This window comes from Melopsittacus undulatus, chromosome 2 (genome assembly GCF_012275295.1).
Source record: "Melopsittacus undulatus isolate bMelUnd1 chromosome 2, bMelUnd1.mat.Z, whole genome shotgun sequence".
In the NCBI taxonomy this organism is placed as follows: domain Eukaryota; kingdom Metazoa; phylum Chordata; class Aves; order Psittaciformes; family Psittaculidae; genus Melopsittacus; species Melopsittacus undulatus.
In genome coordinates this window covers 174,704-190,685 of record NC_047528.1, presented here as the reverse complement: position 1 = coordinate 190,685, position 15,982 = coordinate 174,704, and the positions used below count along the sequence as shown (strand labels likewise).

The window sequence follows — 15,982 nt, the reverse complement described above, 5'->3', positions numbered from 1 at the left end:
ATTCCATGGTTCTCAAGGCTGCAGCAGCTGCTGGGTGCACAGGGAGGACTCTGTAGGCTGGGTCACTGCAGGGTTGGTGGGTGCACATCTGGTGCAGATGTGGCTGAAGGAGGCCAGAGCAGGGAGCTGCGGCACCGCATGGGGCAGGCAGCCTGCCTGGTGGCCAGCAGGGCAGCAGTGTGGGTGCATGTGAAACAATCCAGTCCCTGCCCGTTTTAGACTCAAATTGCTGATGAGATTTCCTGCTCGATGCTGCCTCAGACTCAACTGCAGCACTGATGAAAGAGGGGGAATGAGTGGAGAGCCACAGACCAGAATCTGGGAGAATGATGGACTTTGAGAGGCTGAGAAACGAGAAGGGAGGAATTACTCAGTCACTCTGTGGACAGTGAAAGCATCAGCTGAGGTGGGAACCCTCAGGAAATGCTCCTGCCTTGAGCAAGAAGCAGGGGGTGGAACTGGATGAGCTTTAAAGTGGCTTCAACCCAAACCATTCCATCATTCTATGATTCAAGGGGAGGTCTCGACCATTTATGTCTTGTCCTTAATCCTACCTCTGTCCTCCAAAGCTGAGCATCAGCTCATCCTGGAGGAACAGCCTGTGCAAAGCACGCTTGAGCCTTCCCATGGCTCATGCCAGGAGGTGGCAGAGGCAGAGCCTTTGCTCAGGACTCAGTGAGTGCACCCATGGTGTAATGGGTATGAAGTGCTGGGGAATGGGACACTGCAGTACCAGCAGCAGAATTAACTCCTCCCTGCTCCAAGCCCTGTTTGGTTGGTTCCATGGAAGCAGAAACACATGGTAAGTTCATAGGTTAACCGTGCATTAAAGAAGATCCCCAGTTCCCTGTGCATGGGCTGATGGCTCATCCTGAGCACAGCAGGTTTGTGTCCTGGAAACACCAACCCCATGATGCCCATAGAGAATCCCAGACTGGTTTGTGCTGAAGGGAGCTTAAAGCTCCTCCAGCCCCAACCCCTGCCTGTGGCAGGGACCCCATCCACTGGAGCAGCTGCTCCAAGCCCCATCCAGCTGCACCTCTACCTTTGTGCCCAAAGCCCAGGGCAGACCCATGGCAAAGCCAACCTCATGGTGGTCTCCAGCTCAGCCTGGGGTGATTCACCCAACAGAACCCCCCCTGAGGGCCTCCCTTGGCAGCTCACCTGCAGCCCCATGCACTGGGCTCTTGCAAGCACCCATCTCGTGCCAGCCTGTGCCCCTGCCTGCTGGTTAATCTTTAACTCCCCTTTGTACCCACTGGGAGTAACTGTTCTCACTGATAACCCTTCTGCTCCCATGTCCCTGCTGAGCTCAAGCACATTCCTGGTCCTCCTAGCACAGTATTCATTGAGATATTCAGGGCTCTGCTCCAATGTTTAATCATTGAAGCATTTCTCCCTTTTCCCACCAAGGAAAGCAGACACATCATTTCCCATTAGATGGCACTGGAAGAGGAGATGAGGTCTGGTTCAAGTATTCATGCAGTTATATTGCTCAGTTCTCTCATGTCTCCTCATTAACATCTGCCCTGTGCAATGCAAGAAGCTACCTCTGATTACACTCATGGCCATCTTCCAGCTGGAATTCCAGTGCCCAGGGCTTAGGGTTACCCAAGTGACACAACCTGAATGCTCCCTGCTGCTGTGAGCTGTGGGACTCCATCACCACCACAGGGCTTTGCCCAGGCACCCGGGGATTAACCCAAACAGCCTGGGTTTAAGAAGAGCTTTGCTGTTGGTTGTGGGAAGAACAAGGATGGTTGGTAGGAATGGGATGAAGCTTTGCTGATGTTGTCAGTGAATTGCTGCACGGAGGAGATGAAGGTGGCAAATGGATACCAGTAACAAAGGCCTTGCTGAACTGGGAGGGTCAGAGTGGACCCAGTACTGAGTGGGTGGGGAACCATCCAGCCCCAACCCCTGCCACAGGCAGGACCCCTTCCACTGGAGCAGCTGCTCCAAGCCCCTGTGTCCAACCTGGCCTTGAGCACTGCCAGGGATGGGGCAGCCACAGCTTCTCTGAGCACCCTGTGCCAACATCCCACCATGGTCATAGTGAATAAAGAGGGTTGTGCCTGAACACCCCTGTGAAAACAAGGAAAGCTCATCTCAGAGCTGGGATTCAAGGCAAGCAGCAGAACAGCATCAAAACACCAACGCCTGATCTCATAGGATGCTAAAAGCTGCCTTTGACAGAAACATGGGATACACGCCAGAGATCTCGGAGCCTTCTCCTCCAGCTATATTTAGTTGTGAGCGTTGCTGCCTTTCCGACTGGAATTGCAGCTTGGAAGCTTTTAAAAGGGTTTCTGGCTGCGGGTTCATCTAATAAAAGACAACCAGGAGCTAAATCTGTCTGACATTCACATCTCCATGCTCACAATGCTGTTTTATAGCTGCAACAAGCAGTGCCCCTGCTCACTCTGCAGCCTGAAACAGCCCTACCCATCACTTCCCACAGGCACCAGAGTCTTCCTTGGGGAGCTGTGTCCAGCAGTTCCCTTTGCACTTGCTGAATGCTGACATCAAGGATATGCTTTGGATATCCTTCAAGGGTATGCCAACCAAAGCATGTTGACATCAAGCATAAAGCTTAGGAAGGAGCTGCTTGTGTTCCACATTCATTTCCACCAAGGTCAGTCAGGGAGGGAAGGGATTCAAGTCTCATCTCCCATATTCCTCCTGCCATGAGATGAAACAGGGCTGGAGACCTGAGCAGCAGCATCAATAACCTGGAGAGGATGAGGTTTAACATCTTGTTCTCAGTTGAGCCCTGAGGCACAGGGACTCCCTGGGCTGGGAGATGTTCCTCACTCCAGAGGCTTTCCCTGGGGCATCTGTTCTCCAGACTGGCTAAAACTGTCTCACGTAATGAGTTAGGACTGTTCAAAGCCACAGGTGTTGGGGGGACAAGGCCCATGAGGGCACAGTACCTGTGAGAGCTCTCCCAGCAGCAATGAGGAGTTTCCCCCCATGGTCTTACCTGAGTGAGTAGTGTTCCAATAAACTATTGTGAAGCTGCCAAGCATCATCCAGAACACTTCAGTGTGGGATAACAACCAAGCACAGCAGAGACATCAGGAACTTCTCCTCCCTGTATGCGAGTTCCTTGTAGCAGTGATGCTCTGAACTTCTCCAGACCTCCACGAGGATGCTGGTTCTTGTCTCTGGTCTGTACCTGTCCCATCAGGTACCGCAGGCAGACAGCGAGTTCCTCACCTCAGTGGGGCTACAGCTACACCAAGGAAAGGAGAAATACAAACCTGGACCTGCACGACTGAATTCCCATTGAGTTCCCATGAGCCAGGCAAGGGAGCGATCGTGGAATCTCAGAGTGGTTTGTGTGGAAGGGACCTGCTCCAAGCCCTGTGTCCAACCTGGCCTTGAGCACTGCCAGGGATGGGGCAGCCACAGCTTCTCTGGGCACCCTGTGCCAGCGCCTCAGCACCCTCACAGGGAACAGCTTCTGCCTCAGAGCTCAGCTCAGTCTCCCCTCTCTTGGGCAGGTTCAAGCCATTCCCCTTGGCCTGTCCCTCCAGACCCTTGTCCCAAGCCCCTCTCCAGCTTTCCTGCAGCCCCTTCAGGCACTGGAGCTGCTCTCAGGTCTCCCCTTCAGGAGCCTTCTCTGGTCCAGGCTGAGGCAGCCTTCAGGCAGCTCCAAACCACTCCAGCACATGGAGCACAGCAGTGAAGGAGCTGTCAGTGCCCAGGTCTCCATCTGCCCCCGAAGCTGCATCATTCCTACCCCCTCAGACTCCTACATTACAGATCCCCACCCCCCAGCTCTCCAGCAGCCTTGTTCCACCCCAGAGCACTTCCACCTCCTCCATAGGACACAACCTGGGCACAGCAAGGCTGGTTCAGAGCAGTGGTTTATTGTCATCCCCACCCCTGAGGGAGCTGGAGCAGGCTGAAGGACCAGACCTCGGAACGCAGCAGAGGACACTGGAGCAGCACAGATGGGAAGCAGCTCCTCCATCAGAGCAAAGACAGCATCACTTTAGCACGGATGGTGAGGAGATCACTGCCTCCGTCAGCAGCTGGAAACAGAGGCAGATAAAGGTGCAAGAGCACAGCTCATGGAAGCCCTCACTGGGGTGTGCACCCAGTCTGGACAGAACCATGTTCCCTGGACCAGCTGCTCTTGCAGGGCAGCAGCAGCAGCCCTGTCCCTCTGGCAGGGGTCATGGGGACCCCCAGGCATGGGATCCACAGCTCCCAGCTCCATCCAGGAGCACCACAGTGGCCAGAGGCAGCAGGACCAGCACAGGCCATGGCAGAGCAGCCTCAGCTCCGCTGCTCTCAGGAGCCGCAGTCTCCATCCCACCAGTTCTCTTCTTCCATGCATAGTACTTGGCCACAACCACATTGGGGTTGCCGTGGGCAGGGTCAAACCACATCTGGATGCAGCGCCCGCTGCCCCTCTGCTCCGTGCTGTACCTGTACGAGTTGGACCAGATTTTCTCACACAGATCCTTTGGCCGGGGGAAGACTTGGCTGAAGGGTCTGCACATGGAGCCCCAGGGGCAGCGGTTGGTGCCTGGGGACACACCACAACAGGAGACAACAGCGTCAGCAAGGACCTTCACCATTTCACCTGTGGGGATCAGGTCACCAGCACATCCCTGCACACTGCCTGATTCCACAGCCTTTTGGTTCGCAACCCCATAGGCAAACAAGAGCTACATATAGAGCCACAGCCTGGGCCAGGGATGAAGGAACCTTAAAGCTCCTCCATTCCCAACCCCTGCCAGGGCAGGGACCCCTTCCACTGGAGCAGCTGCTCCAAGCCCCTGTGTCCAACCTGGCCTTGAGCACTGCCAGGGATGGGGCAGCCACAGCTTCTCTGGGCACCCTGTGCCAGCGCCTCAGCACCCTCCCAGGGAACAGCTTCTGCCTCAGAGCTCAGCTCAGTCTCCCCTCTCTTGGGCAGGTTCAAGCCATTCCCCTTGGCCTGTCCCTACATCCCTTGTCCCAAGCCCCTCTCCAGCTTTCCTGCAGCCCCTTTAGGCACTGGAGCTGCTCTCAGGTCTCCCCTTCCCGCAGCAAAGGGGCAGGATCCCCTCCCTGAGCTGCTGCTCACGCTCAGGGGATGAGCCCAGCACACTGAGCTCACACTGTGTGGGTCACTGTGTGGGTCACGGGGGTCTCCCATGGAGCAGTGATGGGTCCAGACTCCAGCCCTGCACAAGCAGCAAGGCACAGCCAGGGTCTCTCTCCACTCCTCCCACCAACCTGTGGCCCAGTTCCAGCCCTTGTGCCAGTTCTCCTTGCAGGTGACATAGTCCTTGCAGTCCTCCCACCACTGCTCACAGTCCTCCCGGCACAGGGGCACGTGCAGGATCCTCTCCCGACGCCAGCTGCTGTCGGCCTGCCAGGGATGGGACCACACTGGTGCTGTGACCCTTCAGAGGTAAGGGGCAGGATCTGCCGCACCCCAGACACCCCCAGAGCCATCCCTTGAGCCCCAGAGCTGATCCCAGCACAGCTTCAGCCCCAGCCTTGACAAGCAGCAGCTCTCCCATCACTCAGGGCCATCCAAGTCCTTCAGCTCTTCCCACCCACCAGGAATGTCCACAGCATCCCCAGGAAGCACATCCCCACACACCAGGGTACATAACCCATCATCCGGCCACCACAAGCCCCATTGATCCCACCTTGTCTATCCACGGCCCCAGGTTGGGGGAGCACTCGTACAAGCAGGTGTCCTGGATGAAGTGGCGCTTGCAGCGCGGGGGCATCACCCCACAGTGGTCCCAGTTGAAGTTGTACAGGTTGGACTGGTCCCTGTGGGCCTCCAGGCTGGTGTTGGCCGTGCAGCAGGCGTTGTCCTTCCAGGGAGCACACTGCAGAGGAGCAGGGCACAGGCTGGTCAGGAGCCAGAGGATGCTCAGGCACCAGCTCCCGGAGCTGGGGACATAAGAGGCTCTAAAGCTGGCAAAGAGCAGACAGCAGCATCTGTCCTTGCCATCCTTCACCTCCTTCTGACCTGGAGTACCACAGCTTGGGGAAGGGGAACCTTGTGGCTAAAGGGGGCAGGGGGGACACTGAGATGTTTGACTGCTCCTACCACAGCCATTGGTGAGGAGAGCACCAAAACCCAGTCCTCAAACCCACCACAGGTTTTCTTCCTCAGGCAAATGATTTCCAAGCACAAACCCGGCCCCATATCATCTGGGGAGGGGGATACAGGGGCTCCGACAATCCCACCCAACACATCAGCAGGGTCTTACCTGCTCATAGAGCATCCCCTCAGGGCCAGGCTTGGTCTTGTGGTGCTTGGCATCCATGCAGACATTCAGCAGTGAGTCCCTGGCAGGTACCACAGTGCAGGCAGCCAACAGCAGGAGCATCACACATCCCATCCCCATCCTCACAGAGTCAGGGAGCTGATGGAGCTGCAGGAATGGGACAGGGACAGCACAGGAGAGGTTTGCCACAGGCAAACATGAGGCTCTGTGGGGGCAGACACTCCTGAGGACACACCAGAACATCAGCAACCCACAGCACCAAGTGCAGGGCTGAGATCAGCCACACGTTATCCTCTGAGCAGCACCACAAACGGCCCTTTTAGTGCTGGGGCTGCTCAAGTGTTAATCTGAACCATCCCTGATGGGGAAGTGATGCTGTGACCCCTTCAAACTGGGTCCTACTGCACTGAGCCACCCCATAGAGCTTCCAGCTCCCAAACCTTCTGCACCCGGACACTGCCGGCTATGGGATGTCTTCAGTGAGAGGCTCAGAGGAGGGTGAAGGCACCATCACATCAACACCTCGTGCAGGTCAGGAGCTGCACTGTGCTTTGAGGGGGTGTTAAAGGGGAAAGTGTTTCCTTTGGTTCATGGGGACCTTCAGAGACCCACACCCGAGGTCCCCAAAGGAGACCAGACTTGAGCAATAAGACCCAGGTCACACAACCATGGCTCATCCTCCTCTACCCTCAGAGGCCAGTAGGGCTTCGAGTCATTTAGTGACAAAACCATAGAATCACAGAATGGTTAGGGTTGGAAAGGACCTCAAGATCATCCAGTTCCAACCCCTGCCATGGGCAGGGACACCTCACACTGAACCATATCACCCAAGGCTCCATCCAACCTGGCCTTGAACACTGCCAGGGATGGAGCATTCACAACCTCCCTGCGCAACCCATTCCAGTGCCTCAGCACCCTCACAGTAAAGAATTTCTTCCTTAGATCCAATCTAAACCTCTGCTGTTTAAGTCCAGAACAAACCCCACCAAAAACCCCCAACCCAAACCCCACAAACTGTCCAACCCCCCCTGAATAACCCCAAGCTGAGGCAGCCACCCCCCCCCCTTCTCTTACCAGCAGGGCACAAAGGTCTAAACCAAATTACCCTTTAAGAAGTACTTTGCAAAACACAGGAGGAAGTCAAAGCATTTACAGCACTAAAATAACATAAACCAGCCCAGGAGGCAGCAATTACAGAGCTGAGGATGCAGCCACAGGCAGCAGAGGACCAGGAAGCAGCCGCCCCACATCAGAACCCGACCCCCATACACCTAAACCCCCATACACCTAAACCCCATAACCCAGCACCAACCTCAGAGCCCTCTGCAGCACCTCAGCACCACTCAGCCCAGCAGCTTCCTGGGGCAGCTTTAATGGGGCAGCTCCTGACACAGGTGCTGGCACTTGGAGCTGAATGAGGTTTAACCTCTCCCAGCCCTCGTTACCTTGGGAGCAGTTGTTTTGGGGATTCCTCCAGCCCTTGCACCAGCAGCAGCCTCGTGCTTGGGAAGCAATCCAGGGTTTCCTCCCAGGGAGGGCTCTTATCGGCCCTGGCCACTCACAACAACCTCTTTTCCTCTGCTCCTGTCCTATGGGTTCTGATTTGCACCCTTGCCCCAAGGAGGGGCACATCCAGCACCCAGCACTGGATGAGCTTTGGAGGTGCCTTCCAACCCGGAGCAGTTCTCTGATGGTGTGAGCCTGCTTTGGGGGTGAATAACGACCCCACACATTCATTCTGACCCAGACATGTGCTGCTTTAACTTGTCATTAACTCTCTCATCAGAAGCAGATCTCCCCCCCCCCATCTCGGAGCCTTTCCCATCTCCCCTCCATTGCCTCTCCCAGCAGAGCCACATTCTGCTCCCCCTTTTCCCAGGGCAAAGCCTTTGCTCCCAAGGCACCAGGACTGCAGCCGCAGTCCCAATGCTCAGCATGTCCTGGCCTTGGCCTTGGCCAGGAACTGCTGGGGCTGGTTGTGTGGGGGAGTGCTGGGCACTGAGTGCGTTGGGAGCCTTCAGGACAGTGACAGCTTGTTCCTGGGTGATAACCACTGGCCACCAGCCCAAAACCTCCTGTCTGGAGGCTCCGGAACCCACAGGACATCCTGTGTTTGTCTCAATGGCTTCTTTCTAACCTCCTGGGTTGTGGTTGATGCCTCAGCCCTGCCTGGAGCACTGAGACCCTCTACAACAGCATTTAAATGCTGTTTGTTTGAGGTAGCAATAGAGAGAAAGAGAGGGTGAAGGAGACAGAATCAGGAATCATGGGATGGGCTGGGTTGAGGGGACCTTAAAGCTCCTCCAGTTCCACCCCCCTGCACTGTATCCTCATACATAAGGGCATGGGTGGGTACATCCACAGTGGTTCCATACAATGATTTTCCTTGTGCAACCCATCTCCAGGGCATGGGATTGAACTGCTTTGGATGCTTCTTCCCTGGGGTCATGTTTGGGTGAGCAGATGCTGGGGAACCACCCCAGGGTGTGCTGAGCACCCCAGGGCCTGCATCAGCAGGGACCTCAATGTTCTCACCTCCGCATCACTGCTCAGTGCCCCGGAGACCACAGCTCTCACTGGAGATGCTGCTCGTGTCCCACGCGGCTCCCACTGCCCCTGTGCAGAGCCATGAGTGTGTTGTTGTGATCAGAACCTCATTAGGGGCTAAAAGCAAACACACTCCACGTCTAAAGCCAAGAGGTAATTGGTAGTGTAGTCAAAAACAGGCTTAGCACAAGGATCAGTGAGTCCAGAGCCAGTTACTGAGGAGAAAAGGGAAGAAATTGACATTTTCCTACAGAAAAAGAAGTTGTAGCTGTAACAATAAAACTAACAGTGATAAGAATGATGATGTTATGGACACACTTCCCAGTTCCCAGCTGTCAATGAGCTGATGCTCCCACCTTCCCCTTTATCCTCACAGGGACCCAGATGGGTTTTGAGAAGAGGCAACAGAACCAAGCAAAGGCCGATGACAGTTTCCATGCAAGGAGGAGCTGCTTGAACCAGGACCTTGGGCCTGGAGGAGGGATGGGGAAGGCTGGGGAGGGACCTGTAACACCTTGGGGGGGTGGATGGAGGAGGATGCTCCGGTGTAATCACTCACTGGTGCTTCAGGAGGCATCAAGCAAGCAGCAGGTGGCAAATTGAAGCCCAATTACAGGAGATTTTATCAGGATTAAGCTTCGGAATGTTCAGTCAGAGCCAGCAGCAGCACAGCTGAGCGGGGACATATCCACAGGAGCAGGGCTCAAACCCATTAAAGGCTGTTCCACACCAAACTGCTACTGGCTCAGGAAGAGCTGGAGCCTCAGATCGATGGACATGGGCAGAGAAATGATGGCTCCCTGTGGAGGGGCTGTTCTTGCCCCCCAAGCACTGCCCAGGTCACAGCATCCCGAGGCAGACCCTTAAAATGCTGTTTACTTGAGGTAGCAATGTAAAGAGAGAGGATGGTGTAGAGAGAACCATGGAATCTTGGCCTCATTTGTGTTGAAGGGAGCTTAAAGCTCCTCCATCCCCAACCCCCTGCCCCGGGCTCCGTCAGCAGCCGAGTTAAACAGAGGAACAGGTGGATGTGCATTGTGGGGCAGGGCAGGGGGGTCTCATCCCGGTGCTGGGAGAGCGGCAGGAGCAGCCCAGGGATTGTTGGGAATGAGCAGAAGAGAGATGAGACTGAGGAGAAGGAGCCCTCGGGGTGACTCCAGAAAGGGAAAGGAAAGGGAGCGAGAGATCATTGATTTCCTGAGGAATAATGAGAGAGCATTGATGGGGCATGGGGCTGGTGCCAGGGAAAGAGCAGCAGTGAACGTGGATTTATTGGGATCAGATTGTGACAAAGCCATCTCCCCTTCCCGTGGATGGGAAGCCTGTTGTGCTGGGATGGAATAGAGAGGGAATTGAACCTGCCTGGGCTGAAGTTGTGCCTGGGACACGTTTCACACATTCAGAAGCAAGGAAGGGGGAGGGAAAGCAAAGCTCATAGGAAAACAGCCTTTTCCAAAGCAAAGTTCTCAATTACCCACTGTCAAAATGCAGCAAAAGTGGCTTGAAGGAAACTTCTCGTTCCTGCAGTGATTCATGATTGTCTTCACTGAGCTTTTAAGGGAGCAGCAATTTCCTTGGGTCTTGTCGTGTAATTTGGGGTGGTAGATCTAATCTTGCAGAGAAGACCTGGCCTTTCATCACTGCATTCCATGAGCACATTCCAGACTGAGGCATTATTATCCCACCTATTTGTCATGTCTGGTGTAGCTCCAGCATCCTGGTGTTGGGACTGGGAGATGGCTCATGAATTAGGCAGGGGAACAAGGCAGAAAGACCACAGGGGAAGGTGACATTCAGAGCATCCTGACACACTAGATGGGAAACCAGGAATGCCATTAACCTGCTGGGAATGGGAGTGTTTATGTCAGTAAACACCAGTATCAAACTGCTTGGGACTTCCTGAGGGAAACTCCTGTGTTCCAGTTTGTGCCCATCGCACTGGGAAGAGCCAGGCTCTGTCCTCTTGCTGCCCGTTCTCATGTATGGCTGATATCCCTCCCCTTTAAATACTGGGACATGGGGATAAGGTCTCTTAGGAGCCTTCTCCAGGCTGCCCCCGCCCAGCTCTCTCAGCCTGGCTCCAGAGCAGAGCTGCTCCAGTCCCTTCATCACCTTGGTGGCCATTTGCTGGACCCAGTCCAGTCTGTCCATGTCTCTCCTGTATTGGGAAGCCCAGAACTGGACACTGAATTCCAGACGTGGCCTCACCAGTGCTGAGCAGAGGGGAAGGGTCCTCTCCACCACCAGTTTTCCTCATCCCAACCCCAGCAGCAAGGAAGAGCTGGCTGGAAGTGTCCACATCACCAGCAGTGCCTAGAGGTGACTATGTGAAGACCAGTACTGGAACTAAGAACCAACAGCTCCTTGGTCTCATCAAGGCTGAAGTCACATTTGCTTACTCCAAAACGCAAGAACAGACACAAAAGGGCCTTTTGGAGAGGTGAATGACCCAAAGAACTTGAGAATAATGGAAGAAACCTCCAAGTATTCCTGGATGAGACAGGAGGTGATGGGAGGACATTCTGGTATTCCCATAACTGGGAAACAAAACTAAATCACCCACAGCTGTCTCTGCAGCAGTGCTCTCTCACAGAGGAGGCAGCTTTGGCTTATCCCACAGCAGCAGATGTGGTGCCTCTATGGGGAGGAGCTGATGTTGGCAGAAAGTGACCCCAAAACCCTCCCCCTGGCAGAGCAACCTGAGCCCATGCTCCAGGGGTGCCCTGAGCAGCACACTGGGACAATGACACCTTCATCCCTGTGCTGATGCCCTTGGGGATGTTCCTTGCTCAGCTGCTCACTGCTCACTCCTATGGGGCTGGGGTCCCTCAGGGTCCCCAGGTCCCTTCCCCTGACCTGCTCCATATGGGCACATCCCAGCCTGTGCTGTGCCCAACCACAGAACCCACCTCTGCTGCCCACAATGAGAGTGAGTAACACTTTGTGCCTCTGCCTTCACCCACTGCAGGGTCCTGAGGCTGCAAAGCCCCTGGGTCTCCTGTGGGTGACCGTGTGGCACAGTGGAGGATGCAGCCCTGGTTCCCACCGCACCATTAAGCTGCCACCATTAAACGAATGATAAAGTCATGATGAATTAACTGCACTTTGCTGTAGAGATAACAGTCAATGATAGATGAACCTGCAGCTGGAGCCGGCTCTGACTCAAACATCAGCTCCCTGGTCCCCAAGAGCTTCAAACAGGGAAACGGGGCAGGATTTACTCACAGTTTGTTCATCAAACCACAGCCCCAATGTGTTATCTGCAGGTGATGAGAAATGAAGCAAAGTCCTGCAGGAAACTCTCAGGTTCCACCTCAAAATACTAAGGTATTAAGGCATTAAATGTCTTTAGGGCTGATTTCAGTTACAGGAACTCAAATGAAAAGGGTGTTTTCTGGCAGTTAATGTGACCAGCCCCATAACTGACTGCATGGGGTGATACTCTGCAGCCTGGGGCCAGGTCTGCAGCTCTGCTCTGGGCAAAGCATCACCCTGACACCACCCGTTGCTGTGCAAAGTGATGCCCAAGAGATGTCTGAGCTCTTGGGCAGATACTGCAGGACAGCAGCCACCCTGGGGAGGTTTGGTTGGGATCTGAGGCAGAAGCTGTTCCCTGGGAGGGTGCTGAGGCGCTGGCACAGGGTGCCCAGAGCAGCTGTGGCTGCCCCATCCCTGGCAGTGCTCAAGGCCAGGTTGGACACAGGGGCTTGGAGCAGCTGCTCCATGGAAGGGGTTGGAGCTGGAGGAGCTTTAAGGTCCTTTTCAACCCAAACCTCTCTGTGATCCTACTGAGTCATAGAATTGAGTGGGTTGGAAAAGACCTGCAGACAATCAAGTCTGACCTTACCCCATCCCCACTAACCCATGTCTAAGGTGAGATGAGGTCTCACGGACAGAAGGCTGCAGCACACGACTTCACATGCACCCTGCTGCCTTTACTGTGTGCTGAGGTGGAACGCAGCCGCCCGCAGAGGAGGAGCCGCCATGGGCTCACCAGGACTAGCTGGTCATGGCATCTTCTTTGCCTGCCGAGCCTTGGCCAGTATCTCAGCTGCTGTGTGGAGCTCTCCATCCGCGTCCAGCAGTGCCTGCAGGTTTGCACCCTGGTCCTTGAAGCCCATGGCGCTGAGCTGCTCCATCTGCTGCTCAAACAGGCTCTGCAGCTCCTCCTCGTCCATCTCCATCTCATCCTCTGCTCCCTCCTCATCTGACACCACACTGGCCTCGGTGCACACTGGTGACCCATCCATGCTCCGCAGGCCCAGCTCCATCCGCGCGTCCTCGATGCTGTGCAGGAAGTCCGGAGCCTCCACGGAGAGGGTCTGGAGGCCGAGGTGGATCTGCAGCAGCGCCTGCAGCGCCCGCGGGTTCCGCAGCACGGACGCGATCTCTGCCTGCTCCAGCTCCGGTGGCAGCTCCTGCTGCTCCGGTGGCACGGAGCTCCCATCACCGGGTGCGTGTGGGCTCAGCACCTCCTGCGCGGGGCTGCCGGGCTCTGCCAGCGCGCGGCTCAGGTTGTGCATCAGCTCCGGGCTGCCTGCCAGCCTCCGGACCATGCTCTGCACCACACCGGAGTTGGGCACCGCGGCCCCCAGGTTCAACACCACGAAGCTCTCGGCAGCTCTGTGTCCGGGGAGCTCCTGTGCGGTGCCTCCGGCGCTGCCGGGCTCCGGAGCCCAGGGGTTGGGCAGGGGGCTCCGGTTCTCGGTGTGTGCCGGCAGCCGCTCTCTGCTCGGCGAGGGGCGGCTCTCTGGGGCAGCAAAGGGGTTTTGGACCATGTGCTCCTCCACCGCATCCAGGAAGGGCTCCTCGACCTCGCGGTAGAGCTGCTCCAGAGCGCTGTACCCGCCAGGGATGCTCTCGAGGTTGCTCATGGCCAGGTCCTGGTTCCTTATCATCTCCTGCATGACCGCGGGGCTGCTGAAGGCCTCCAGCATCTCCCTGATGGTGTCAGGGTTACTGAGGATGTGGCCAAGCTCAGGGTTCTCCTCCGCCAGCTGCTGCAGCTGCGGGTTGGACATGATGAGCTCCCTGATGAGGTCGGCACCATCCATGGGGCTCTGCAGCACCTCGGTGAGGAGGGTGGGCATGGACACATCCTCCTCCTGAATGCTGCCCACCAGGTCCAGCACGTCTGTGGAGTCCAGGCCCAGGAGATGGACGCCTATCACCCCGAGGAGGAACCCCATCAGAAACGTGTTGTTCCTGATGGTGGTCAGGTCCAGACCAGAAGTGAAGATCCTGGACAGGAGATCCTCCATGGTCTGTACCACGACCTCCCGGCTGGACGCCAGCATCTCAGACAGGTTGTGATGGATCAAGCCTGGGTCCCACAGGTCATCCACACTTCCCAGGCTGGAATGGCTGCGGCTGGGAGCTTGCACCAGCGTGGTCACCGTCCCTTGCTGTGCCAGGCTGTCTGCTGGTCTGTTCTGGGACCTGATGACCACATGGATGCTGACCCCATTACAAACCCCGTGCTGGCTCAGCGTGTCCTGATCCTGGAGGACCTTCCCAGCAAACACCAGGACCAGCAGCTCTGGGGGTGCTTGGAACCGCTTGGACACCTCTTCCTTGAGCTCCCGGATGGTGCTGTCCTGAGCCACCTCAAACTGCTCCTTCTGCTTGAGGGTCTTCACGCTCACCCTGATGATGCCCGAGGGGTCCGCGGTGCCGCGGGGCTGTTCGGGCTGCGCTGCCCCTCGGCCGGCGGACATCGTGGCTGGGGAGCGGGGCCGCGCTCTGCTCGGACGGCGCCGGCCACGGGGGGCAGCGGTGGCGCAGGGATGGGAGCGCTCTCCCCGCCGGATGGTGCTGAGCGCACCCACGGACCCCCCCACTGAGCCCCTGCCCGGGGCAACGCCGCGGAACCCCCTCTGTGACATCACACAGGAGCTGCGGGAGCTGCGGGGACAGAGGAGCCCACGGGGGAGCAGGGGCTGGAACAGCTCCTGTATGGAGCCAGGCTGAGAACATTTGAGCCTGGAGGAGAGAAGCTGTGTGGAGACCTCAGAGCAGCTTCCAGTGTCTGAAGGGGGCTCCAAGGATGCTGGAGAGGGGCTCTTCATCAGGGACTGCAGTGATAGGACAAGGGGTGATGGGTTCAGACTGAAACAGGGGAAGTTCAGGTTGGAGATAAGGCAGAAGCTGTTCCCTGGGAGGGTGCTGAGGCGCTGGCACAGGGTGCCCAGAGAAGCTGTGGCTGCCCCATCCCTGGCAGTGCTCAAGGCCAGGTTGGACACAGGGGCTTGGAGCAGCTGCTCCAGTGGAAGGGGTCCCTGCCCGTGGCAGGGGTTGGAGCTGGAGGAGCTTTAAGGTCCCTTGGAACCCAACTCCTTCCCTGACTCTGCAGCCGAGGAGGCAGCTCCAAACCCAGGGAGCTGCTCTGCTCCAAGGGGGATGTGGCAGTGCCCAAGTCTGGGACCAAACTGCCCAGGTCAATGTCCCATGGTCAATGAGTCACCAGCTGAGCCGTTAACATCCGCAAGGCCGTGCATAATGGGCAGTAGCTGGCGGACTGGGGGGATTTATGTCTGTGATGTGGTTAAACGTTACCTAAATAACCACAGGAGATGGAGCCAGAGCTTGTGGCTTTGAATCCCACTTCCTGCTCTTGAGGGACTCTCCCATCCCCTGAGCTCAGCTCAGCTTTGGGCAGCAAAGTCCCTCTTGAGGAGGAGGGGGGGACTTGGCTGCTTCCTTCAGCACATCCCTGAGCACCTGTGAGCAGTGAATGAGCTCCTGAGGGTGCAGGGAGAGGAGCGGACGTCAGTGGAGCCGCAGTGAGGAACACTCTGACCTCAGTGGAGGCTTGGGCAGGCTCCTCACGGTTACCAGCACTATGGGGGAGTCAACCCATTGCCTCCTGGCCTGTCCCTACATCCCTTGTCCCAAGCCCCTCTCCAGGTTCCCTGCAGCCCCTTCAGGCACTGGAGCTGCTCTCAGGTCTCCCCTTCAGGAGCCGTCTCCAGGCTGGACCAGCCTCATGGATCTTGTCTCACCCTCCAGCACTTCCCAGCACCAAAGGCTTCTTTCCATGGCCTTTACCAGCACAGACACTGACCACCCCTGCAGAGCACCACAGAGCACCTGACAGATGCTTTGTCTTCATTACATTAAAAGAGGACCAAGAACCAGCCCCAGCTGAGCACAGTGGGATCAGAGCTCTGCTCTCTCCCCATGGG

At 56.6% G+C, this 15,982-nt stretch overlaps 2 protein-coding genes across 2 annotated transcripts; both read right to left on the bottom strand.

Moving 5' to 3' along the window:
- Positions 1–4,184: 4,184 nt before the first annotated feature.
- LOC101880113 (folate receptor gamma-like) lies at positions 4,185–6,371 on the bottom strand. Its single transcript, XM_005139770.2, has 4 exons — positions 6,234–6,371; positions 5,658–5,846; positions 5,236–5,371; positions 4,185–4,540 (listed from the first exon to the last, which is right to left on the bottom strand). Exons 1-4 carry the CDS (start codon positions 6,369–6,371, stop codon positions 4,185–4,187), a joined length of 819 nt encoding a protein of 272 aa, XP_005139827.2.
- Positions 6,372–12,805: 6,434 nt separating this feature from the next.
- Positions 12,806–14,515, bottom strand: LOC117437915 (ubiquilin-1-like). Its single transcript, XM_034072721.1, has one exon. The coding sequence runs from the start codon at positions 14,513–14,515 to the stop codon at positions 12,806–12,808; it is 1,710 nt and encodes a 569-aa protein (XP_033928612.1).
- Positions 14,516–15,982: the final 1,467 nt, after the last annotated feature.

What these genes read in the sequence shown, in the direction of transcription:
- LOC117437915 (XM_034072721.1), bottom strand. Translation starts at nt 14,515, where the DNA reads ATGTCCGCCGGCCGAGGGGCAGCGCAGCCCGAACAGCCCCGCGGCACC.
- LOC101880113 (XM_005139770.2), bottom strand. Translation starts at nt 6,371, where the DNA reads ATGGGGATGGGATGTGTGATGCTCCTGCTGTTGGCTGCCTGCACTGTG. An exon ending in AGGGGATGCTCTATGAGCAG is followed by an intron (nt 5,847 to 6,233) that starts GTAAGACCCTGC and finishes GCTCCTCTGCAG; the next exon opens with TGTGCTCCCTGGAAGGACAA. An exon ending in TGGGGCCGTGGATAGACAAG is followed by an intron (nt 5,372 to 5,657) that starts GTGGGATCAATG and finishes CATCCCTGGCAG; the next exon opens with GCCGACAGCAGCTGGCGTCG.